The following is a 26,020-nucleotide window of genomic DNA, read 5'->3' as shown; positions in this document are numbered from 1 at the left end:
CTTCTATCAAAAGTAACTCAGTTACTTCAAGTTACTTTCAGAGTAACTAGTTACTAGGGAGAGTAACTTTGGTTTTACTCAGAATTCTCTTGTTAATGTGTTGCTTCCGTAACTGGATACCCAGCAAGATTGCCTTCTAGCTTGCTTACTTGCCACAAGTGCACTGTGCCACCTACCAATAGAAAGGAAAAAATAATGTGCATATTTCCACGAGGGAAATCCCACGCCTGATTCTATCCTAGCCTGCTTTTTACATCCAACACAAAAACTGCAGTCGTGGTGCTTTCGATTGTACTCAGAACTCAGAAATTCTGCCTTCTGAATAGGAAGATGTAGGTAACACCAGACTGCAGATGAGCTGCATACAGAGCTGGACTGGGACAAAAAAATCGTCCCGGGCATTTTGACTAGAGACTGGCCCACCATTATAGGAAAAATCATAAAGCCTATGAATGAAAATAAACACTGTTGTGACAGTGATGTACACTGTTCTGATGGTATATATGTATCAATCTATCAATTGTTTGTTGCAAGACTCAGATAATTATTTTTTTAAAAGTGAGACATTTTAAATGAGAATAAGAAAGTATTTCCTTGTGTCCCTCTTTCCCTTTTAATGCCCTACATTGACCCCTGGCAGCACTTTGCTAGACCCGCCCCTGCACAGTTACCAGCTGTCAGCTACTTAGAAAAGGATCCTGGTGTTATTTGTCTCTCAGAAACAGTTCATAACTTCCCTTCAACTCATTCATGTTAACTAAAAGGTAAACCTGTTTCTCCATCACAGCTCTGATGATTCAGTAAGGACATCTCCTGGTTTCATCTTCATGTTTCCCTCTCACCAGATAACCAAACCGATATCATGACCAGCAGGTTTACAGCTGTGGCTCCAGCAAACATCAGCTGATACTAGAAATTAATATTAAATAAATTCTAACAACAGCTGATCAGCTTAAACGTGCCGCTGTTGTTTAGCAGGACATCCACTGGTTTCCTCTTTCTGGCGCAAAGTGGGTGATAAATAAACAAGAGAGAAAAGCCGATCAGCTGATCATTGATCAGTTTCATGATTGAAGTAGAAACAGGAGAGGGAGGGGGAGAGGATGAGAGTAGAAGAGGCAGCTGTGCAATGTAAACACAGAATAAATCCATCTTTGTGTCTTTTTCATTGTAGCTGAAGTCCGGGACAAACTGTATTCCTTTTCACCTCAATACGAAACGCATGATATTTTCTCTGAATACGAGACGATTCCGTTTTTTACAGGACGGTTGGCAACTCTAATAATTAACCTTATGAACAAAATAAAGTTCAACATCAGTAACATAGCACCACCCAGCTGTATAGAAACTCCATCATGCTAGCTAGCACCCAGCACGAAAAAGTCAGCATAACGAAAATAAACTCCACCTAAACTTGGTTCATATCTGACTCAGATGGACTGCAGGTCATAACTTCTTACCTGAAGTTCAGTTCACCTGACACTCTCGGACTAGCAGCCGCTTCGGGTCTCTCCTCTTGCCTCCCTTTTCCTTCATCCACCTGCTGGCCTCCACCACTTGCTAATGTTATTGAATCTGTGGAAGCTCCGTGATAGCCACCACACAAAGTAACGAATAACGAGCCTATCTAAACCCCAGTAACGAGTAACGCGTTCCCGGTTTTAGCATAATAACTAGTTACCGTGCTCGTTACCACAATAATAACGTAGTTACTGTAACGTGTTACTTAATAATGCGTTAGTCCCAACACTGGTGGCCTGTTGATTGAATTTTGTGTTAGATTATGATATATTGTTTAACAATTATTCTCTTTTAAGCAATGTGTGTCCCAATATAAAGATGTGAAAGCAGTATTATGTTTACATCATAGTTAAATAATAATAATAATAAAATATTAATATTTTTCCAAAATAATTGTGATTATCATTTTGATCCTACTTGTGCAGACCTAGTTTGCAATGTTAAAAACAAAATTATTTTAGTTCAAATTAATTTATTTTCAAACAGGCAAAGCAAAGATGAATCCAGTGCCTTAAAATTGCAGTTTGTCTGAACACAGGCAGATGGCGCTAATTGTGATCTACTGCCTGGACTAATGGACTAATCTTTTCCAATCCCATGAGCCCCTTTGCAGCCAAAAGGACTTAAAGTATTGAAGATACAGGCGATAAACTGTCAAAATGTGATTTCCAGTGTTTCTGTATTGTTTGTTTTTTTCATGTGTAATATCTCTGCTTATATTGGTAAACAGATTGTAGTCAAAGGGTTTACAAAGGGCTTATATATAAAATAAAAAAAATAATTTCTGTTGCAATCCTTATTATTCCATGATATTGTATCTAAATTTTATTCAATTCAGTCTTTTCTGGCCACTATCGTTATTAAGGCTGGGTATTGTCACTGAGTTCTAGAATCAATTCGATCCACGATTCGATTCGATTTGAATCGGGGACATTTTGCCTCAGTCAGAAATATTATAATTCAGATCATTTATCAGTACATTTCCATATTTTTATATCTATAAAAAGAAAGCTGACACTTGCGAGACTTTATCAAAGGTGTGAGCATCACAGCAGATGCTTTTGTGTCAAAGTAGCTGAGGATAAAACAGAAAAACATGAAGGTAATTTTCCTTTCCTGGGATTTTATAAAAATATTCTGCAGTAGATCAAAAATGAAAGAAAACCATAAATCAAAATATGAACATTACCTGATGCTGCTGAAGTGAAGCAGAGCAAAGTTACAGAGGTTTTATTAGAGACACAGCCATGCTTTTTGCAATTTTGCATAATTTTAAAAAGTTTAAATTTGTTCAGTAGCTTATTAAACAGCGGAAATGAGGCTTTCTTTTCGAAAGTACTTAAAAGGAAAAAAAACAGTGGCCGACAGCGCTGTAAACAACGGTAGACTTGTGCGCAAGTGAATAATGAAGAAAACAGATTTTTAGATTGGGAAACTGTTCTTGAAGTACACTGGGGGGGGAGAGAGAGAGAGAGCTGTGCATGAAGTGTGATTTTATCATGGTGGAAGTAAAACAGGAAAAGTAAGAGGGAATTCATGACGATGTTTATCAAATGTGAAGCGTAGTTTGCTGCTTCATTTGCTGCTGTTTCATTGAATTTTGGTTGGAGAGAGATAAAACCTGCAGCTCAGAATCTAGCGCAAAAAATACACAAACACAAAGCGCAGACCTGCTGAAACATCAGAATCAGCGAGCTGTCGGCTTTCAGCCCCGACGACATGCTCGTGCCGTCGGGTGAGAAAGGCGACATCTCACTGATTCTGATGCGTCGGCGGGTCCGCGCTTTGTGTTTTTGTGCAGAATCCGCGTACCTGCTCTCATTTACTGTTTTAGCTGTTTGGTGGTTGTTGACATTTTGTGAGGTTTAACCTGAGATTCTGGCTTTTCAGGCAAATTAAATTTATATTAAAAAAATCGGTTCAGGATTTTAATGAATCAATATCACGTTATCCATGCTAGAATCGATTTTAATCGATAAATCGATAATCAAAACCCACCCCTGATCACTGCTGCTGCTATATTATTCTTATTTCAATTTCTGCTGCCCTCTTGGCCAGCTCACTCTTCAAAAACAAAAAACTAAAAAACAATTCTAATGTAAATGAGACTGTTCAACCAAATAAATAAAGGACATCTAAATGTCAACAAGTCATTTACAACAGCTTAAATTTTTTTGGCAAATACTGAAAATTCCTTTTTGGCAATTACACCGAAAGCTTCAACTGAGAGATGGAGGATGGACTTTTTTACAGACGCAAAGGAAACATTTTTTAAAAGAAAGCCATTTTTCATGTTAATTTTATACATGTTCGGTCATATCTAAGATGTGAGTCAAGACTAGAGATGGACCGATCCGATATTACGTATCGGTATCGGTCCGATACTGACCTAAATTACTGGATCGGATATCGGAGAAAAATAAAAAATGTAATCCGATCCATTAAATATCACGAAAGCACCTCACAAAACTTGCAACACGCCGTAACTCACCTCAGAACGTTAGCACGTTGGAGCAGTATGCATCACGTGATAGAGCGGCTGTGGCATGCCGGACCTGTGGGTGGTCTGGATAGCATGTGGAGCTTCGCTAGCAACCCGGCATTTCATCTCCGACAAAGTTATCCCCGAGAGAAGTAAAGCAAGTGTGTAAGTCCATCTCTGAATGTTTGTAAAGCATTCCTGCGTTAAGCTTAACGAGCGACTGCCTCTCTCTCTCTCTTGCTGCTACTTCAATCATGAAACTGCTTAATGATCAGCTGATCGGCTTTTCTGTCGCGAGTCCGTGTCTCTTGTTTGCTTTTGGCCCACTTTGCACCAGAAAGAGGAAACCAGCGGCTGAACAACAGCAGCACGTTTAAGCTCTATAAGCTGTTGTTAGAATTTATTTATTATTACTTTCTACTCGAGGATCTTTTTCTACGTAGCTGACGGCTGGTAACTGTGCAGGGGCGGATCTAGCAAAGTTTAGCCAGGGGGGCCGATAGGGCATTAACAGGGAAAAGGGGGCACAAAGACATACTTTTCTTTCTTATTCTCATTTAAAATGTCGAGCTTTTAATTATTTAATATTTATCTGAATCTTACACCCAAAGTTTTAATCTGATGTAAAATGTATAGAAGTCCATTACTGTATATAGTAACTGTTAAGTCTAATATACCCTAGTAAGCTATAGTACTTTTTCCTTTGGGAAGGTACCATCTGTGCAGTCTGCAATTTTGTTGAAGAAAGATGTTGAATCTATTTAATATTTCTTGAAAAATAATTGATTTCTGTGTATTTTTTTTCACACTGCATCAAATTAAGGTTGATTACGTCGATTAAGCATCATGAGGTGGAGCGTGAGGGGTGGTTCCCTATTTTTTATTTATTTATTTTTGTTGTTGCTGGGAGTTGGAACCCTATTAGTTAGGTTGCTTAATATTTATGCTAAGTACTCTTTAAAATACCAGAATAGGGAGGATGGTGTAGGTTTAAGTTTATTAGATTGATCAGTATTGCTGAACTATGAAATATTTTTTTTTGCATACAGGTATAACAGAATAGCTTTAGTGTAGTTGTTGTTTTAAACTTGAGTATGAACTTATACAAAATGCAGAAAGATATTTTAAAAACAGTTTTGTTGATTAAAAAACACTATATCGGATTCATATCGGTATCGGCAGATATCCAAATTTATGATATCGGTATCGGTATCGGACATAAAAAAGTGGTATCGTGCCATCTCTAGTCAAGACATAACAGATTTTATATGACTGATATGTCCATTTGTGAAGTTTAACTATTTAGATGTTAAAGATTTTGCCTTTGCTAATTAACCAACTGTAATGTGTATTTCTGTGTATTAACAGATGTATATCTATACAAACGCAAAGCTTTTTGCATTTGCTGTTGTTGGTGTGCTGTTCATCATGTTTGCATTCTATATGGGGAATTCGTGTAAATGGGCAAATGAGCTACCCAACAACAATCTTCCAACATCAAAACAAAGGTAAATTATTCCTGTATCGTGTGTTTGTGTGTGTGGACAAACTGTCCTCTTCAAACTTGTATGTTATACATTTTTCTTTTCATGGCAGATAGACTGAAGCAACTGAGTGAGAAGGATAAAGTGATGTAGCTAAAACAGTGCTGAAAGTGACCCGTGCACAATATTTGTAAGACCCTTTGAAAAGAATGGTAAATGGCCTGTATTTATATAGCTCTTTACTAGTCCCTAAGGACCCCAAAGCGCTTCACATATCCAGTCATCCACCCATTCACACACACTGGTGATGGCAGCTACATTGTAGCCACAGCCACCCTGGGGCGCACTGACAGAGGCGAGGCTGCCGGACACTGGCACCACCGGGCCCTCTGACCACCACCAGTAGGCAACGGGTCAAGTGTCTTGGCCAAGGACACAACGACGAGACTGTCCAAGCCGGGGCTTGAACCGACAACCTTCCGATTACAAGGCAAACTCCCAACTCTTGAGCCACGATCGCCCCAAGAAGCTGAAAGTCTGCACGTCAATTATGTATTGATTATTTGATAGTGTCTTTGTCACAATCATTATAGAGGGCACTGCATATATGTTCAGAAATTTTCTGGGAGATTTAAGAATGATCACTAATTCATTTTATTCAACACTGCATATTTACTGTTTCCGGTCAACAATGACCAATCACTAGAAATTAATAGTGGAGACAACAATAAGTGTAAATAACTGAGTTCAGGTACATCCTCTTTTGTCAGATGGCCATAAACACACACACACACGCACACACTGGGTTCCCTAGCAACTACACTGGAAATGTTTGCACAATAGAGCCTCACTTCCATGCCAACAACTCCTCTGTTGGCAGCATCATTGTATCATTGAACTTTTCTCGTAGATTTGGTGTAAAATGCTTTTTTGAGGCCTTGCTCAGAGGTCAGTGGGTGTCAGCACCATGACAAGGTGATATATAACCTAAGTGAGGCTCTTTACTACTTATTTGATCACTACACTGGTGAGGACGAGAGATGCCAGGAAACTGACGGTGGGGATGCATTAGAGGAGAAATTGTCTGCATCAGAATATAATCCATGCAATCTAGACCAAGAAATGACTGATGAGGAGGAATCTAATGATGACTAGGATGGCCATGCTGAGGCTGCCATAAGGATCACATCATATAAGGACATACTTTCTTTTATACTTGACTGTAGTAGTTCATTTAAATGTTGATGTTGAATTGTGACTCTTCAGGACTTCCATATTACAGGGACCCTTCAGGATCTCTAAATTATAAGTCATCTTTGCCCACACAACATCGCTTACCTGGTCCATGCACCTGTCCTGATGGCTTTACAGTTCTCAAAGACCAAATCCCAAAAGACCAGTATGAGGAATTAATGCAGCGACGAGCTAAAGAGTTCCAGCAATACAAAGCCAGGTAGAAGATGGATGTATGGGTGCGAGCTTTCCGTGAACTGTTAGACTTACAGTGCAGTAATAAATGAATTAAAATGTGTGTGTGTGTGGGGGGGGGGGGGTGTCATACTGAGCATTCAAAATTATTTTGTTTAATTTTTTCCAAATCCATCTCTTCAACAGGACTAATTCAATACTATCCAAGCTACTTTTTGCTTTGCCTAACTCTCCTCTGCAGTATCCTATCCAGGGCGTTATAATACGACCCTTGACTGCAACTGCGATACCAGGTATGTTAAGCTCAACATATGCTTCGGTCACCAATGTTTTAGTTTTTATGTTCCTATAAAAATATAAATACAAATAGAATAGGAAGGCAACAAGGCCATGGTTCACAATTGTTTATGAACATAAGGTTAACATGAAAGTGATCATAGTAGTTTTTATAAAAGTAAGCTGTCAGTAGTCAGATCAAAAACAGCACTGAACAAATACATCTGCAAAGAAGTAGTTATTTGGTGATTCAGAGTCAATTGACTAGGTAAACTTAAGTCATTTAAAAAACAGCTAGAAAAAGCTACATTTCCTGTGAAAATGGCAGGTGAATGCCATGTAGTGGAAATGGTCTTTGAAAAACTGCTGAAGAAGCAGGACTATCTGCTGAAAAGAGGTAAAAAAGCTGAAAGGCCACAGATAGTCAAACCTACGCCCCCCGTTGTCAGGGTGCCTGCTCATCTCAGTGAGCTACAACGGTGCTCATGCCAGCAAGCCAAACCGGTGTGCAGAAGAAACTGCACTGTCTGCTGAAAAAAATGTTACCACGAGAAAGACTGGAATTCACGCCTCCCGCTCTCAGAACGCCTGCTTATCTCAGTTAGCTAAAACACAGCTCACCCCAGCGAGCTAAACCAGCAACCACACTTGTAGTGTGGTCCCAATCATGTTAATGGGACAAAAAATTGCACAAAAACCGTAATATTTTAAAACGTATAAAAAACTGAGTGAAAGATAGCTGAGGTTTCCTCAAGAACTCACCTTGCAACACTGGTGTAAAGTGAAAAGATGATGTGAATATGTGTATTTGAGTAGAAGGACTAAGTGACACTGAAGGTAGTTTTTATTTCAGGTTTAGCTCTGCATGCTGAAGAAGGAACGAGCTATAAGGTTGGTCTGATATCACAGATTAGAAACAGGCAGATCTCACCCAGATCTGCCTGACTGAATGGTAGAGGTTGGCTGGTTTATAAAAGTTGGCTGCTGAATGTTTGTAAAGTTCAAAGATGTGTATGCTTATTTTATTTTATAAAAGGCAATGATGTTCAAAACAATTAAATTGTACTGAAAAGTTAAACATAATTAATTGTCTCTGATCACCTCTGAGACTGTCACTAATTTTGATGTACAAATCTGGGGATTTTTGTAAATATTACAAGCAATTATACTTCTTTCTTCTTTGACATGATTTTTTAATCAATGTACAGCAGCCATATTGGGTGACCTTGGGATTTTATAGAGCTTGCTACTGAAAATGCTTTGATTTTGAGAGCCAGTATCATATTCTGAATTTAAGTTCACATTTTCTCATTTTTATGCCAAGAGAATTATATACTATATACCAACTGTCAAAAAATGTATTATTGCATTCATGTGTGGCAAACAAGGCTTGGTATACAATCTGCATAGTCAGTATGGGATACAAATAATATCAGGCTGATCCTGCCACAATTTGTTGTCACCCAGAGTGGGCACTCCACCCATTTTTTAGCTGACGTGGCAGTTTTCAAAAAAACAGCAGGAATCACCTGATTTGTGATACGATATGTATCACATGAGCAACAGATACTTGTTATAGTTGTTAGTTCATTGGCCTTGAGACTAGACCAGAAGAAATAATGAAGGACATTATTGTACATTGACCAGAGAAATAGGCTCAATTTTGAACCTGGAACAGGGCATGGAGATATCATTTAGTACAGTTTTTTATGTATAAAATCAGTCTAGCAGTACATTGAAACAGCAATGACCAAAAGGACGACAAGCTTTTATAAATTTTCTTCCATGAGGTTCTAGTCTTACGTGTGTAGTCTGACCACTACAATAATAGCTGCCAATTATCAATTACAGCCCCTTTTGGTAGTTGATTTTGAAATTTCTCAAACAGCACAAGCTCACATGATAGATTTTAACTTTATTAGCCTTTGACATTTGTCTAAAAGCACCCTCTTGCAATCTCTACATAAGTTGGGGTGGCAGGTTTATTTCATATTCCTAAATTTTTACTTTTAAGATTCACGCACTGAAACCTATGCTTGCAGGACAGTGGATTTCACAATATAATTCAAACTGTCCTCAGTTGAAGAAGCTGTGCGTACTTGCGTTTCCCACTATTTTGCAATCTAACAAGACAGACCACACACCCTTTGGGCTGTGTAGTGCACCTGATATGCACTGAATGCTATAAAACTATAGGAACGCTGAAAAATATGTATTTGCATCAGGTTCTCAGTTTCCGTCTCACTTTAAAGCTTTCTTCTGGTTTAAAAAGACAGCTTGAGTGGTGGTGCAGTTTTGTGGAGGTGGTAGTAGTATTGGTATTGCTAAAATTACTCAGAGTGCTTTTTAGTTTATTCATGTGTTTCTATTCTAGGTTTTCTTAACTGTGTCAAATGGTGTCCTAACCACAGAAACTCCAACTGCAGAGGCCACTGTTCAAGGTGAGTTTCCAAGTCAAAGGTAAATTTATATATACACTGGTACCAAATTAACATTGGTTTGGGTTTTTTCTTTTGTTATTTTTAATTATTGAATATTATTAGCTTGCTTTTTTTCTCTTTGTTTCATTGTTTTTTGTTCCTGTGTCCCCAATAGAAGGATGAACACTGTACAGAAAATGCTAATATTTATATAATTATTTTGGATGAAAATTTGAGCAGCGGAAGACTAGTAAAAGCTAGGTGTAAGGTAAACTATATGCCAAGAGTGAACAAGACATTGATACACTGATCCATACCAGTACAGCGTCTACAGCAATTACATTGGAATATCATTCAAACTGGAGAAGTTTATTTGAATGGTAACAAAGAGAGGAAAGGTAGTCAGAACTAAGGGGATTGCACTTGTTGATCTGTGGGACCAGCACCCGAATACAGGAAGTTTGATCATATGAGTATTACTTCAGTGCAGAGCTTGGAAGGAGCTAGTAGGTGAGGGGACTCCCCCAGTTCTAATTGCCTCTAATTTCTAAATACCCCAGTACCCCAGCTAAACTGAGAGGACTGAGTAGCCTTACAGGCCCAGTATGTACCGGTCACAGCTGTTGCAGCAGCGCCCCTCTTGTTCAGTGTTCTTGGAATATGACTGGGTTTAGTTTAGTGGCCTGGAGTGTAAGACTCAAGGTTCTGAGTTCAATTTCTCTAGCCACACCTGATGGCCAGGGCTTTTCCCGTGGAGGCTAGCAGGCCTCAGACCAAAGAAGCTACATGGGTCCAACTACCACCATGGTGGGAGTATACTTGAATCCTCCACCCTCCAACAAGTTTTCTTTCCAGACATTGAGATTTTCTCCAATGAATGAGAAGTTGCTTCTCTATGCCTTTGGGTTGGGGAAAAGGTCCTGACTATCATTTGTCTGTGTGCCAAATGACACTTCAGAGTGCTCAGCCTTCTTGGGGTCATTTGTTGGAGTGCTGGGAAGTGTGCCATCTGGGGATTCCATTGTTCTACTCCATAACTTCACATGGGCAATGATAGCGGGACCTGGAGAGGTGTCATAGGGAGGAATAGGCTGTTATATCTGAATGGAGTTCTGTTACTGGACTTCAGTGTTAACGACAACATAACACCACGATTGAGGGTATTCATAAGTGAATGTGGCACCAGAACACTATGTAGAAGGTTGATGGTCAGTTTTGTAATCGTATTATCAAATCTGCAGCCATAAGTCATGGACACTCATGTGCAGAGATGAGATGCGCCGCTAGTTGATCACCACCTGGTGATCAGTTGTGGCAGAAAATTCTGGACAGACCTGGTGAGGGTATGCTGCAGGCAGGGGCCATCTTCAATTCCCACTGTAATTTAATTTATTCCATTTTTTTTTCCATTCATTCGCTTCCGCTTATCCTTTTCAGGGTGAGAGAAAGAAGACAGGATAAAAGACATGCTGTGGAAGAGAGACAGAGATTAATAACAGATATGATTCAATGCAGAGAGGTCTGTTAACACATAGTGAGTGAGAAAGGTGACTGGAAAGGAAAAACTCAATGCATCATGGGAATCCCCCGGCAGCCTACGTCTATTGCAGCATAACTAAGGGAGGATTCAGGGTCACCTGGTCCAGCCCTAACTATATGCTTTAGCAAAAAGGAAAGCCTAATCTTGAAAGTAGAGATAGTGTCTGTCTCCTGAATCCAAACTGGAAGCTGGTTCCACAGAAGAGGGGCCTGAAAACTGAAGGCTCTCCCTCCCATTCTACTTTTAAATACTCTAGGAACAACAAGTAGGCCTGCAGAGCGAGAGCGAAGTGCTCTAATAGGGTGATATGGTACTACAAGGTCATTAAGATAAGATGAGGCCTGATTATTTAAGACCTTGTATGTGAGGAGCAGGATTTTGAATTCAATTCTGGTTTTAACAGGAAGCCAATGAAGGGAAGCCAAAACAGGAGAAATATGCTCTCTTTTTCTAGTCCCTGTCAGGACTCTTGCTGCAGCATTTTGGATTAACTGAAGGCTTTTCAGCGAGTTTTTTGGACATCCTGATAATAATGAATTGCAGTAGTAAAGCCTGGAAGTAATAGCTGTAGAAGACGCATGGCAGATCCTACCACATTGTCACACTTTCAAACACTTCTTTATTCTGTTGGCGTTTGTTTTACACTTGGCTGCAGCTTTTCACCTGCCAGCCACACATACACAATAACAACACTCAGGCCCCAGTTCACTCTTTTATGGAGAGAGGCGTGATGATCTCATGCAGCTCAGGTGTGTTTTCCTCCACCGCAGTGTGCCACGAACCACGCCCCATCACACCTCAACTGCACTCTGAGGGAGGCTGGGAACAGTGAATCTGAGTGGATCATGTGCTGCATTTCTAAATTGGCAACAAGGGGCTGCGGCTTGTAGAGCCTGTGGGACTCCAGAGGCAACTGACAGGTTGCAGGCTAAGCAAAGTACAGTTGTGGGTCTTATGTGGCTGATTCAAAAATGTAGGGGTGGAGTTCATTGAGACCATGGAAGAAGAACTTTTTCTTTTTCTAAATGTATATAAATTATTTGCTAAAACCAGAACACAATATTGTGGTCTAATAGAATACATGTTTGGTGTTTGGAAGAATTGTTTCCAGTGCCTTCACAAAACACTTTATTATGTTTAGAAAACAAATGGTAACACAACTCAAGTGCGGGACTCAGGCAAAACAACAAGGCAGAAGAAGTAGTTAAAGACTTAAAGATATTTACAAATAATTTAAACTGGGGTGAGTGACTAATTCGACTTAAACAAACACAAAACACATGAGTGATCTTTTACGTGGGCAAGAGTCTTGACTAAAAACAAATATCAGATTAACTTGAGTGAGACACTGTGTCAAGAGATGTATTTTAAAAAAAAGAAAAAAAAAAAAAAAGAGATGTATTCTAAAGCACTTCAGCTGAGAATCAGAGAGGAGAAACACACAGTTTTACTTGCATCAAGGACAGCCACAGAGCACCTGCACGAGAGTGAGAGCTCAGGGACTCGTGCTCCGCCACTGCCCTGGTCTTTATTTATAGACATCAGTGGGTGTTGGTTCCTTACATTGGAATGTGGATGGAGAGCTGCACTGGTCCTTTTGAACAGTTGTTGATTGCACTGCTGACTCACACATTAAGGTCAATGAAGGTCAAATGAAGGGTTTTCATGTACTCAGCCTAAAGTGTGTCTGATCCTTCCACTGTCTAGGTGGTAATTATCTGTTATGTTCTACAAAGATTGCTGGCTCTCCATTATTTCTGTCAGTAACACATTAAACTAGCCGTTATTACTTTTTTTTTTAGATTTTTATAATTTTTTTCCTGTAACATGTGTAAAATAAAAATTGCAATCTCAAAAGACTGAATTCATAAAAGAGTAATGTGATAAAATTTAGAAGACAAAGACATATACATGTGTTCTTTTTCTTACAAGGTATCTTGACACTTTTTTAAAAGCACTACCCTGCAACCCTACCCTTTTTTATTACATCTTTTTATATTATGATGGTTTTCCCTTGGACTTGCCTCCATAGCTCCATACAATTTTAGACATCGTGTCTCCTCAATCAGCGTAGTATTGGTGGTTTTACATGAATCTTATTTGGTAAAGTTCAGGGCTTCATATTGTTGTTGTCAATTATCAGTAACTAATTAATTTTGGCTGGGCTAGCGTGGTAGTTAACACTGTTGCCTCACAGCAAGAAGTGTTATATCTTCACTCCGGGTTACTAGTATAACAATGATACTCGGACCACGACGTAACTTGAGGTATTTATTATAACGGCATAACTTAACATGGAGCTAGCCCGAGCGACAGCCTAAAGCTTTTTATCCCATAATGCATCTGGGCGTGACCGCTACGGGTCCTGTTATAACCCAAAATACACAACATCTCCTCCCCTCTTACAAAGGATGTACTACGAAATAAACAGGTGATCTACTCACAAACTTCAGTCTTAACTGGCACATGACAGTAATAGCCTCACAAACATTTCACCTCTTATTAACTGTAAGGTTACAACACCAACTCTTTTAATTGCTATCTTGGGGAGTGAGGGTGGACTACCTCAACCTCCCCCATGACCCATGGGGATTATTCTGCCCCGTTCATTTGGGTCAGGTGCCATCTAATAACTCAGACGAACAGGAGGCCGCCGCTCTCTGTTGGGGTAACATCAGTCTGTGTGCTCTCTTGTGGAGCCTTTGTTCCTGACACCGAAGATGTCTCAGTCTCTCTTACAGTCTCATTTACAGGTGGAACCACTGTTCCTGATGTGGTGGAGTTCTCTACTTGTGTGTGTGAAGGGGCTGCCGAGTCGATGAGTGCATTTCCAAGATCTCCGCAAGACCCTTCTGCAGACACTGGTGCGGACCGGAGTAGCTGATCCACACTCCATCGGCCACCTGAACTGTATATGAAACTGGACCAGTTTGAGCAATGACAGTTGCAGGAACCCACTTGTGTACTCCTCGGTAGTTCCTGGCCTGCACTTACTCGCCGGTGCTGAAGACTCTGTCCTTGACCTTTTGACCCCTGTACATGATTTGTTTCTCTTGTTTTTGTACAGTGTCCTTCACAGTTGAGGGTTTCAAAAGATCAAAGGTAGTGCGCAGATCTCTTTTGAACATTGCGTTGGCAGGAGATGTCCTTGTGGTAGCATGTGGACTATTCCGGTAGTTAAGCAGAAACTTGTGCAGTCTCTGATGCAGTGTTCCTTGGCCTTGTGATGTTTTCAGTGCATGTTTCATTGTCTGAACAAACCTTTCTGCAAGACCATTCGTTGCAGGATGGTATGGAGCTGACGTAATGTGCTGCACTCCATTAGCCTGTAGGAAAGCCTCCATTTCCTGTGAAACCAGTTGAGGTCCATTGTCAGAGACTATCTGAGTAGGAGATCCAAACCTACTGAACATTTCTCCTAGAGCTTCTATGGTCTTTTCAGTGGTGGCTGATTTCATGATGGTCACTTCAGGCCATTTACTGTGTGCATCAACAGCTACAAGAAACATTTTGTCCTCGTATGGACCTGCAAAGTCAATGTGTACCCAATGCCATGGCTCCTGTGGGAACTCCCAGGGATGGAGAGGAGCAAGTGGTGGGTTTTTCCGGACCATCTGACACGAAGAGCAGTTTTTAGCAATCTCCTCAATCTGTTTGTCCATATTTGGCCACCAAAAATAGCTTCTCGCTATTTCCTTCATTCTCACTATTCCACTATGTCCTGCATGCAGTTGCTTCAACAGTTTTGGTCGCAATGACATGGGAATGATGACTCTCCTCCCCCACAGCAAACATCCCGCCTGAACAGAAAGCTCCGCCCGCTTTCCCAGGAAAGCCTTCAGGTCTACACCCTTACTTGCAGGCAGACCCTTAATGATCCAGTCCAGCACTGCTGCCAACACAGGGTCAATTCTGGATGCCTTTTTCACCTGCACAGCCGAAACAGGTGCTGTCTCTACCTCCCTGAAGTAGAGGATCTCAACTGTGTCAGAGACGGGTTTTTTAACAGGAAGGGGTAACCTGGACAACCCATCTGCATTGCAATGAGACTCCGATTTGCAATACTTGATGTCATAAGAATGTCCTGACAATATCAACGCCCACCTCTGGAGACGTGAAGCAGCAAGAGATGGAATCCCTGTATAGGGTCCCAGGATGGTTGTGAGAGGCCTATAGTCAGTAAACAGTGTAAACTTCCTACCGTACAGGTACTGGTGGAATTTCCGAACACTGAATACAATGCAATGAATAACAATACATTACCATACAAAACAATTCTTATGTTCAGAACCGGGGCAGCACGGTGGCACGGTGGTTAGCACTGTTGCCGCACAGCAAGAAGGTCCTGAGTTCAATTCCTCCATCAGGCCGGGGTCTTTCTGTGTGGAGTTTGCATGTTCTCCCCGTGTTTGCGTGGGTTCCCTCCGGGTACTCCGGCTTCCTCCCACCGTCCAAAGACATGCAGCTTGTGGGGATAGGTTAATTGATTAATCCAAATTGTCACTAGGTGTGAATGTGAGTGTGAATGGTTGTCTGTCCCTGTGTGTTAGCCCTGCGACAGACTGGCGACCTGTCCAGGGTGTACCCCGCCTTTCGCCCTATGACAGCTGGGATAGGCTCCAGCGCCCCCCGCGACCCTGAAAAGGATAAGCGGAAGCGAATGGATGGATGGATGAATACAATGCTCAGCGCCTCTCGTTCCAGCTGAGCATAGTTGGACTCTGCTGTGTTTAATCTTAATCAGAATCAGAATCAGAAAGGTTTTATTGCCAAATGTTGAGCAGGTTTACAACATTAGGAAATTGCTGCGGTGCTTCAGTGCAAACATACTGTCATAAATTACGCTTAAATAGACATGAAAATAAAAATGAGAATAAGAATTAAAAGTGCTAAGTAGATAGATAGATATATACATGATATATACATGAGTGCAGGTGGTGATCAGTGCCAAACATGGAATGATGCAGTGAACACAGCGTAGGGTCATGTGTTAGTGGTGGGAACAGTCGTACGTTTATTGTTCATGTGTCCAACAGTAGAGGGGAAGAAACTGTTCTTATGGCGAGAGGTTCTGGTGCGAATGGACCGGAGCCTCCTGCCTGAGGGGAGCAGGTCAAACAGACTGTGTCCAGGGTGAGAAGGGTCAGCTGAGATCCGAGCTGCACGCCGCAGTGTCCTGGAGCTGTACAGGTCCTGCAGAGATGGGAGTCTGCAGCCAATCACCTTCTCAGCAGAGCGCACAACACGCTGCAGTCTCTGTTTGTCCCTGATAGTGGCTCCAGCGTACCACACGGTGATGGAGGAGGTGAGGATGGACTCGATGATTGCGGTGTAGAATTGCATCATCGTCCGTGTTGGCAGGTTGAATTTCTTCAGCTGCCTCAGGAAGTACATCCTCTGCTGGGCTTTCTTGATGACGGAGGTGATGGTGGGCTCCCACTTCAGGTCCTGGGTGATGGTGGTACCCAGGAAGCGGAATGAGTCCACAGAGGTGATGGGGGTGTCAGACAGGATGATGGGGGGGAGTGGGGCTGTGTGCTTCCTGAAGTCCACAATAATCTCCACTGTCTTCTGGGCATTCAGCACCAGGTTGTTGTGGCTGCACCAGGACACCAGACGTTCAACCTCCCTCCTGTAGGCAGACTCATCCCCGTCCGAGATGAGTCCAATAACGGTGGTGTCATCTGCAAACTTGATTAGCTTGACAGACTGGTGGGTGGAGGTGCAGCAGTTAGTATACAGGGAGAAGAGCAGAGGAGAAAGAACACAGCCCTGAGGGGAGCCGGTGCTGATGGTCCAGGAGTCCGGGACATTCTTTCCCAGCCTCACATGCTGCTTCCTGTCCGTCAGGAAGTCAGTGATCCACCGGCAGATGGGATCAGGCACATTCATCTGGGAAAGCTTGCCTTGGAGATGGTCTGGAAGGATGGTATTGAAGGCAGAGCTGAAGTCCACAAACAGGATCCTGGCGTAGGTTCCTGGGGAGTCCAGATGCTGCAGGATGAAGTGTAGGGCCATGTTGATGGCGTCATCTACAGACCTGTTGGCTCTGTATGCTAACTGCAGGGGGTCCAGGAGGGGGGCCGTGAGGGTCTTGAGATAGGAGAGAACCAGGTGCTCAAAAGACTTCGTGACCACAGATGTCAGAGCCACGGGTCTGTAGTCATTTAGTCCAGTGATCCTAGGTTTCTTGGGGACAGGGATTATGGTAGAGGACTTGAAGCAGGCAGGCACATGACATGCCTGCAGTGAGGAGTTGAAAATGCCAGAAAACACTGGGGCCAGCTCGTTTGCACAGTGTCTGAGGGTGGCAGGAGACACACCGTCTGGGCCGGGAGCTTTTCGAGCATTCAGACTCTTAAACTGCTTCCTCACACCTGCTTCATGAATATGAAGAGTTGTGGTGGGAGGAGGTGGTGTGAAATCCTCTTTTGTGTGGGGTGAGGAGGGGGGTGTTGTAGGTGAACAGTTTGAAGGTGGTGATGGCTCTATGGAGGGGGGAGAGGTGGGGGAATGAGTGTCCAAAGTGTCTCTATTGTTGGGGCCGTTGGAGGTGTGAAGGCTGCCTGATGGCTCGTCAAAACGGCAGTAAAAGTCGTTGAGGGTGTTGGCCAAGAGCAAGTCGTCAGTGGAGTGGGGGGTTTTAGGCTTGTAGTTGGTGATATTCCTAAAACCTTTCCACACAGAGGCCGAGTCATTCTCTGAGATCTGCTGCTGCATCTTCTCAGAGTGCTGATGTTTAGCAATGTCCACTTCTTTAGTGAACCTGTACTTGGCCTCTCTGTAGCAGTCCCTGTCTCCGCTTCTGAACGCCTTTCTCTTTTCCAGCCACAGCTTTTTGAGTTTAGGAGTAAACCAGGGTTTGTCATTGTTATAACTCACCCTGGTGCGTGATGGCACAATGCTGTCCTCACAGAAGTGGATATAGGAGGTGACAGTGTCCGTAAACTCGTCCAAGCTGTTAGAAGCAGCCTTCATTGTGTCCCAGTCTGTAGACTCCAAACACGTGCGAAGCTCCTCCACAGCCTCGTTGCTCCACAGTTTTTTGGTCCTCACGACAGGTTTGGAGAGCTTCAGCCTCTGTCTGTATGCGGGGATTAGGTGGATCATGACGTGGTCAGAAAGTCCGAGTGAAGCGCGGGGCACCGCACGATAGGCCCCGCTGATCGTGCTGTAACAGTGGTCTAATGTCCTCTCCTCTCTGGTCAGGCATTTAATATACTGCTTGTATTTGGGAAGCTCATGGCTCAGATTGGCTTTGTTAAAGTCCCCAAGAGCAATAATGAGAGAGTCCGGGAATGTCCGCTCCATGTGCAGTATCTGCTCTGCGAGTGCGCACTGAGCTGCCTGCGCATCTGCATCTGGCGGGATGTAAACAGCGGCCAGGATGAATGAAGCAAACTCCCGCGGAGAATAAAACGGTTTGCAGTGAATAAAAAGGTATTCCAGAGAGGAAGAGCAGTGCTGAGCAATCACTGTTACATCTGTGCACCAGCCACTATTAATGTAGAAGCAGACACCTCCACCTTTGGTCTTACCAGAGAGAGAGGCCTGCCGGTCCGCGCGCAGCAAATGAAAGCCCTCCAGCTTGAGCGCGCTGTCCGGGATGTCCTCACAGAGCCACGACTCCGTAAAACATAAGACACAGGAGGAGGCAAAGTCTCTGTTCATGCTTCTAATCAGGGCCAGCTCGTCTATTTTATTCCTGAGTGAGCGTACATTGGAAAGGAAGATCCCAGGAAGAGCAGTTCGCAGTCCACGTCTCCTCAGACGCACGAGTGCGCCGGCTCGCTTACCTCTCTTTCGGCGTCTCACTTTCCTGATCAGAGTCTGCAGTAAATCTGCCGCAGATGCGACAAATATTGGAAGTAAATCCACAGGTGTTGTAGTCCTGTAGTTAAGAAGCTCTTCTCTGGTGTAAGAATATCCAGAGGAGTGCCCAGACACAGAAGTTATGCACAAAAACAAAACAAAAGTAACGCACTGAAGCACCAGGGCATCCTTACGCGGCGCCATCTTGGATCAACGTCCTTGGATAATGTCCTTGATGGGAATGCAATTGGCCTTTCTTCGCCATTTGGGAGAATGTGGGAAATCACTGCCCCCACCCCATAGGGAGAAGCATCACAAGCAAGCTGAATTGGGAACTTGGGATTGAAGTGGGTTAGCACCTCAGATGCAGTCAGTGAATCCTTTGCCTTTTGAAAGGCCTCTTGGCAGCTTGCTGTCCACTCCCATGCTTCTTCCTTGCGTAGCAGGTTGTGCAGTGGTTTCAGGAGTGATGCCAAGTTGGGTATGAACCGTCCGTAGTAGTTCAACAGCCCTAAGAAAGACTTTAACTGACTGACATTTCGTGGTGGGGGTGCATCCACGATTGCTGTGATCTTCGAAGGTGCAGTGTGAAGTCCATTTTCATCAATCACGTGCCCTAGATATTCCACAGATGACTGGAAAAAGTCACATTTCTCCTTACGGACTCTCAATCCGTATTCCTTCAGCCTCTGAAGGGTCGCATCCAAGTTGCGCAGATGCTCTTCATCATCTGCTCCTGTACACAGGATATCATCCAGATAGCATTGCACACCAGGTAATCCCCTCAGGATTTGATCAATCGCTCGTTGAAACAATGCTGGAGCTGATGTGATGCCAAAAGGCAACCTGCAAAATCTGAAAAGTCCCTTATGTGTGTTAATAGTCAACATGTCACGTGACTGCTCTTCGACGTGCATTTGCAGGTAAGCTTGGTTGAGATCTATTTTGCTGAACTTTTGTCCTCCACTCAGACCAGCAAATAAGTCATCAATCAGCGGAAGGGGATACTGCTCTGCTGTTAATACAGGATTCACGGATACCTTGAAGTCTCCGCAGATCCGGATTCCGCCGTCCTTTTTAAGAACTGGAACGATGGGCGTAGCCCACTCGCTGGTCGTAACCGGCTCCAGAACACCATTCTTGACCAATGCGTCTAAATTAGACTCCACCTTGGGCCGAATGGCGTACGGCACAGGTCTAGCCTTCATAAAGACTGGCTTGGAGTCAGGCTTGAGATGCAGCTTCACTGTAATTTTTTTCATGCTGCCCAGTTCCTCACGAAAAACCTCCTGGTGTTTTCCCAGTATGGCCTGTAGCTGAGAGGAACCATGCAACAGCTTTCTCACTCCTTGCCAGTTGAGTCTGATTGTTTTGAGCCACACACGTCCCATTATAGCAGGGCAGTTCTTCTGCGTAACATACACAGGCAGCTTAGCAGTTTGGCCATTGTATTGAACAGTCACCTCTGCCATTCCTTTCATAGGCACTCGATGTCCAGTATATCCTTTAAATACTGTGTCGGAGGGTTTGAGTGGACGGTGCTTCAGACATGTCCTATAGACATTATATGACACTAGTGATGCTTTTGACCCAGTGTCAATCTGCATTTTTACAACATGTCCCTCCAGTTTGGGCGTGACCCAAAAGCCATCTGAGGTTTCATCCACCTTCAGTATTCGCACAGTATTTATTGCAGACAACACTTCTTCACCTGAGGAGTCATTTGCTCTATCCTCATGAAGCTTAACTGTGTGAACATGTCTTTCTTTTTTGAATCTTGCAGTGCCTCTTTTATTCCCAGGCTTTGAGCCCTTATCCTTGCACCTTTTGTTCCTGCATGCCCGTGCTACATGACCTTTTTTTCCACAGTTGTTGGAATCCATTTCTTTGCACCAGCAATCACTAGCAAGGTGTCCTAACTTGCCACAGCGGAAGCATGGTCCCTGTGCATTTGCTTTACCATTGTCTAGTTTGTGTACTCTGTCTGTAGCATGTAGCGCATGGGCTTCTTTTGATGCCATTTCCATGGTCACACTGATATTAATTGCCTTCTCAAGAGTCAAGTCACTTTCCGTGAGCAATTTCTTCTGTGCAGCTTCATTTCTTAAACCACACACGAGTCTGTCTCTTAATGTGTCATTTAAAACATCTTTAAACTCACAGTGTTCAGCTAATTTGCGTAACGATGCAACGAACATTGTGACAGACTCACCCTCTTCTTGGTTTCGCTTGTGAAACCTGAACCGTTCAGCGATCACGAGGGGCTTGGGCGAGAAGTGTTTGGTCAGTGTGTCCACGATCTCTGTGAAACTTTTATTGCCGGGCTTTGCTGGCTGTAGCAGGCTCCTTAGCAGGGTAAAAGTCTTTGGGCCTATCACACTCAAAAAAATGGGCACCAGTTTAGCATCCTGTATGTCGTTAGCCGCAACGAAATATCCAAAACGCTCCGTATATGAGCTCCATTGCTCCGTGCTTTCGTCGAAGGGACCGATAGGGCCAGTAACTCCAGCCATTACTCGGCTCCTGGTTGAATGGCACTCTTCCCCTAACAACTGTTCCTTTTCGTAACGTCTCTTTTACCCGTTTATGTTTTGGTTAGCGTCACTTACGGAGTCTGCCTTCGTCGTCCTGTCCGCTGTACATTCCTCCCTCCGGCGCCGTCTAACACCAAGTCAGTACGAGGCATCAGCAGGAAAAAAAAGTGTAAAACTCCAAGCGGACTGCAGCGTCAGTCCAGACGTCCTCGTCGCCACTTTTGTTATATCTTCACTCCGGGTTACCAGTATAACAATGACCACGACGTAACTTGAGGTATTTATTATAACGGCATAACTTAACATGGAGCTAGCCCGAGCGACAGCCTAAAGCTTTTTATCCCATAATGCATCTGGGCATGACCGCTACGGGTCCTGTTATAACCCAAAATACACAACAAGAAGGGCCTGAATTCATCTTCACCATCTACTGTATTTTTGTGTGGAGTGTGCATGCTCTCTCTGTGTTTGCACTGGTTCTCTTGTCTACTCTGGCTCCCTCCCAGAATCCAAACACATGCAGTGGTTGAGGTTAGGTTAGTTGGTTATTCTTAACTGCCTGTGAATGTGAGTGTCAATGGTTGTCTGTATGTGTTAGACCTGCGACGGACTGGCGACCCACCCCGACCTCCCAATAAGGATAAGCGCAAGAGAATGGATGGGCGAATAATTTAATTAGGAATGACACTTTCCTAATTAGCCAGAATAAATTACTCTGAATTAAAGACTACTCCTATTATATTATAAGCCCTTTCTGAGAAATGACGAGCAGTATTATATTACTTTAAAATTGTCTGGTTTTAATTCACAGGTTCTGGAGAGACGAAACTGATTATTGAGTCTAGCAGCCTGTTGGTCCTCAATGACCTGCTGGCCAAAGTGTCCTATACCAGCACCATCTACCACATAAACACTGGAGACCTTGGTATGTGTCAGAAATGTGAAGCGCTATAAACACCCATTTTTAAATGACAATTGAATTTGCAAAATAATGTGCATTTTACACATGATCATTAATGCATGTTTAAAATAACTGTGAAAGAAAAAGTGAGTCCCCCTTGTTCTGAACCTAAACATTTTTTTTTTTTTGTTTAGTCACCTTCCAGTTTGAAAACTATGAAGCCGTGTTTCCCATTACCATCCAGCAGCCTCATGTACCAGTCCTGTATGACATGGGAACAGGTAGAAGTGAATTCTTGATCAGCGCTTAATATTCAAGCCCATATTCATTTAAATATTCAAATTCAAATTCAAATTTTATTTGTCACGTACACAGTCATACACAGTACGATATGTAGTGAAATGCTTGGACAACTGCTCGTGACCTAAAGAAAACAAAAAAGGAAAAGGCTATGAATAAGATAGGAAATAAATATGAAAAATTAAAAAGGGTAAATTAACTAGGAAGGAATAAAATATAAATTAAGGTTAAAAATGAAATAACTGTACAACACAAATTAGAATGAAGGGTAAATTTAACTGGGAGAATAAGATAAAATATATAAATTAAAGTTGAAAATAAAATAACTGTACAACAAAATACACAATATAGAACTATATAAGAGTGTATGAAGAAATATAAATAAATATATACACAATAACAGCAGCATATACACAACATATACACATATATCCAACATATATTGTTGGAAAATGCTTCTTTAATATATTAATTGCATGCTGTTAAGAGCATTAACAGCATCCAAAGAACATGTTGATGCAAAATCATTATTTCCTTCAGTTACTGTCATTTTCTCATTATCTTACCTTTCTCAGAAAAACAATCTTAAGCCTCTTCTTCTTCACTCCTAGATGTTTCCACATTAGGAAGTATCTTAAACACTATGCTTTGTTAAAAACTAGTAACTGATTAGTTAATAAATATCACCAAGAAGACCTCACAATAGTATAATATAGTTTGAGCAATCTTCTGGATATGGGTATCCTATACCAAGCCTATATCATAACTCCATTCTTAAAGTGAGGTGTTTGCAGACATCATAGCATGGTGTGGTAGAACTATTTCGACCAGCTGACATGGGTCTTTGTCAAGATTTTCAATCAGTCCCTATCATATCCCACCAACTCACCCTGCCTGAAATCCATCATAGTCCATCTGCATAAAAAAAAAAAACTTGCCTCAATGTCTACCAGCCATCAACACTGACTAAACTCAACTGGTTATGAAGTGGTTCAAGAAATTGGTCCAGAGTAATATTATGTCATTCATTTCCTTCACGTTTAATGCACACACATTTTCTTACAGGGCAAATAAGTACACCGAGGACTGTAGCACTTGCATTTTCACTGTCACTGCATTGTCATATATGAAGAAGCAGATAAGCATGGATGCATGCTTTAGCTCTGCTTCTAATAACACCACCCTCTGTCACTAACTATTATTTAAACTGCATGCTGTTGGATAAAACACTTTTTGATGAATCATACTCAGAGGGTTATATATGATCCCCTCCTCTCCACCCATGGTTACACGCCCATTCACCATAGTAACACCATTGTTAAGTTCACTGACGACACCATGGTGGTGGAACTTGTGTTTGGCAGTGTTGTGCAGAGAACCTGTTTCTTAATCAAACAAAGACAAAAGAGCTCTTTGTGTTTGTTGGATTTTAGGAAGAATGAAAAGGTAACTCAGACATTACTCATTAACAGGGACTTGGAAAGTGTTTCAGACTTTTGTGGACTAACACATTAGCCTGTCCTCATCAACACAGTGGTGAAGAAAGCCCAACAGAGATTGCTCATGAAAAAATCCACTGATGCAATATTTTCAACACAGGGATTGGTCTCAATGTTTGCTAAATGTCTATTGTTTTATTAGGCTTATCTTTTATATTTCTTTGTATTCATTTAGTTTACACTTTATTTATATCCTTCCTATCACAATAAAGAGCTGTGATGTGTACCTAAATTTTGCCGGAGTGGATAACAACTTACAGCACAGACTAAGTTTAAGTTTAAGAGGGCTTGCAGTTACAATATTCCTGTGACATACATTTAATTTCAGTTTCAGTTTTATTTGTCATATGCAAGTTAGCACAGGGTCAACATTGCAATGAAATGTATTTGACGAGCAGTAGACAGTCACTCAGCAGTATAGTAAGTCAAAAATAGTAAGAGCAAAATGTTTATAAGATATAGTAAAAAGATAAAGATAAAGATACATGTATATACATGTGTATATATATATATATATATATATATATATACACACACACACATATATATATATATACACACACACACATATATATATATACACACACACACATATACACACGTGTATATATATATATATATATATATATACACATATACACACATATATATATATATATATATATATATATATATATATATATATATATATATATATATACACGTGTGTATATGTGTGTGTGTGTATATATATATATATATATATATATATATATATATATATATATATATATATATATATATGTATACATACACACATATATATATACATACACACATATATATATACATACACACATATATATATACATACACACATATATATATACATACACACATATATATATACATACACACATATATATATATATACATATATATATATATATATATATATATATATATATATATATATATACATATATATATATATATATATACATATATATACATGTGTGTGTACTCTCAGTGGCAAGGGAACAATAAGAGAATAGCACCACCAAGGCTGGAGACGGAGCAATACTGGAAGAGCATATGGGAGAAGGATGCAACCCATAACGGCAATGCTCAGTGGCTAGAGGATCTGAGGGCAGACCACAGCGACCTCCCTGAACAGGGTCCAGTAACCATCACAGTGGCAGATATCCAAGAAAGGGTCTCCAGTATGAAAAGTTGGACAGCACCAGGGCCCGACATGGTTCACGCCTACTGGCTGAAGAAGCTGACTGCACTCCACGAGCGTCTGGCAGCACAAATGAACCAGCTACTAGTTAACGAAAGACACCCGGAATGGCTAACTGAAGGCCGGACGGTCCTGATCCCCAAGGACCCCAAGAAGGGACCGGTCCCCTCCAACTACCGACCAATAACCTGCCTCAGTACTACATGGAAGCTCCTGTCAGGCATCATATCGGCTAAGATGAACAGGCACATGGGTCAATACATGAGCGGGACACAGAAAGGAATTGGCAAGAATACCAGAGGTGCAAAACACCAGCTACTGGTAGACAGAACAATCAGCCGAGACTGCAAGACCAGACTGACCAACCTGTGCACTGCCTGGATTGATTACAAGAAGGCCTATGACTCAATGCCCCACAGCTGGATACTGGAATGCCTAGAATTGTACAAGATCAATGGGGCCTAAGAGCCTTCATCAGGAACTCAATGGGGATGTGGCGTACAACACTAGAGGCCAACTCCAAGCCCATAGCACAAGTCACCATCAAGTGCGGGATCTACCAAGGAGATGCTCTGTCCCCACTGCTGTTCTGCATAGGCCT

General features: G+C 42.0%; 1 protein-coding gene across 3 annotated transcripts in view; it reads left to right on the top strand.

Moving 5' to 3' along the window:
* LOC105941471 (beta-1,4 N-acetylgalactosaminyltransferase 2) overlaps nucleotides 1-26,020 on the top strand; it is a 49,573-nt gene that overhangs the window by 6,206 nt on the left and 17,347 nt on the right. For all 3 annotated transcript variants that reach the window (XM_024802132.2, XM_076882899.1, XM_076882898.1), the window contains exons 2-8: nucleotides 5,372-5,511; nucleotides 6,770-6,940; nucleotides 7,102-7,208; nucleotides 8,045-8,082; nucleotides 9,566-9,632; nucleotides 22,309-22,422; nucleotides 22,593-22,679. In XM_024802132.2, the coding sequence (XP_024657900.2) occupies nucleotides 5,372-5,511; nucleotides 6,770-6,940; nucleotides 7,102-7,208; nucleotides 8,045-8,082; nucleotides 9,566-9,632; nucleotides 22,309-22,422; nucleotides 22,593-22,679 (724 nt within the window). The remainder of the gene's footprint in view (nucleotides 1-5,371; nucleotides 5,512-6,769; nucleotides 6,941-7,101; nucleotides 7,209-8,044; nucleotides 8,083-9,565; nucleotides 9,633-22,308; nucleotides 22,423-22,592; nucleotides 22,680-26,020) is intronic.

Source organism: Maylandia zebra, linkage group LG4 (assembly GCF_041146795.1).
Source record: "Maylandia zebra isolate NMK-2024a linkage group LG4, Mzebra_GT3a, whole genome shotgun sequence".
NCBI classification, from domain to species: Eukaryota; Metazoa; Chordata; class Actinopteri; order Cichliformes; family Cichlidae; genus Maylandia; species Maylandia zebra.
The sequence above is the reverse complement of the archived record's forward strand: the minus strand, read 5'-3'. Positions and strand labels throughout refer to the sequence as shown.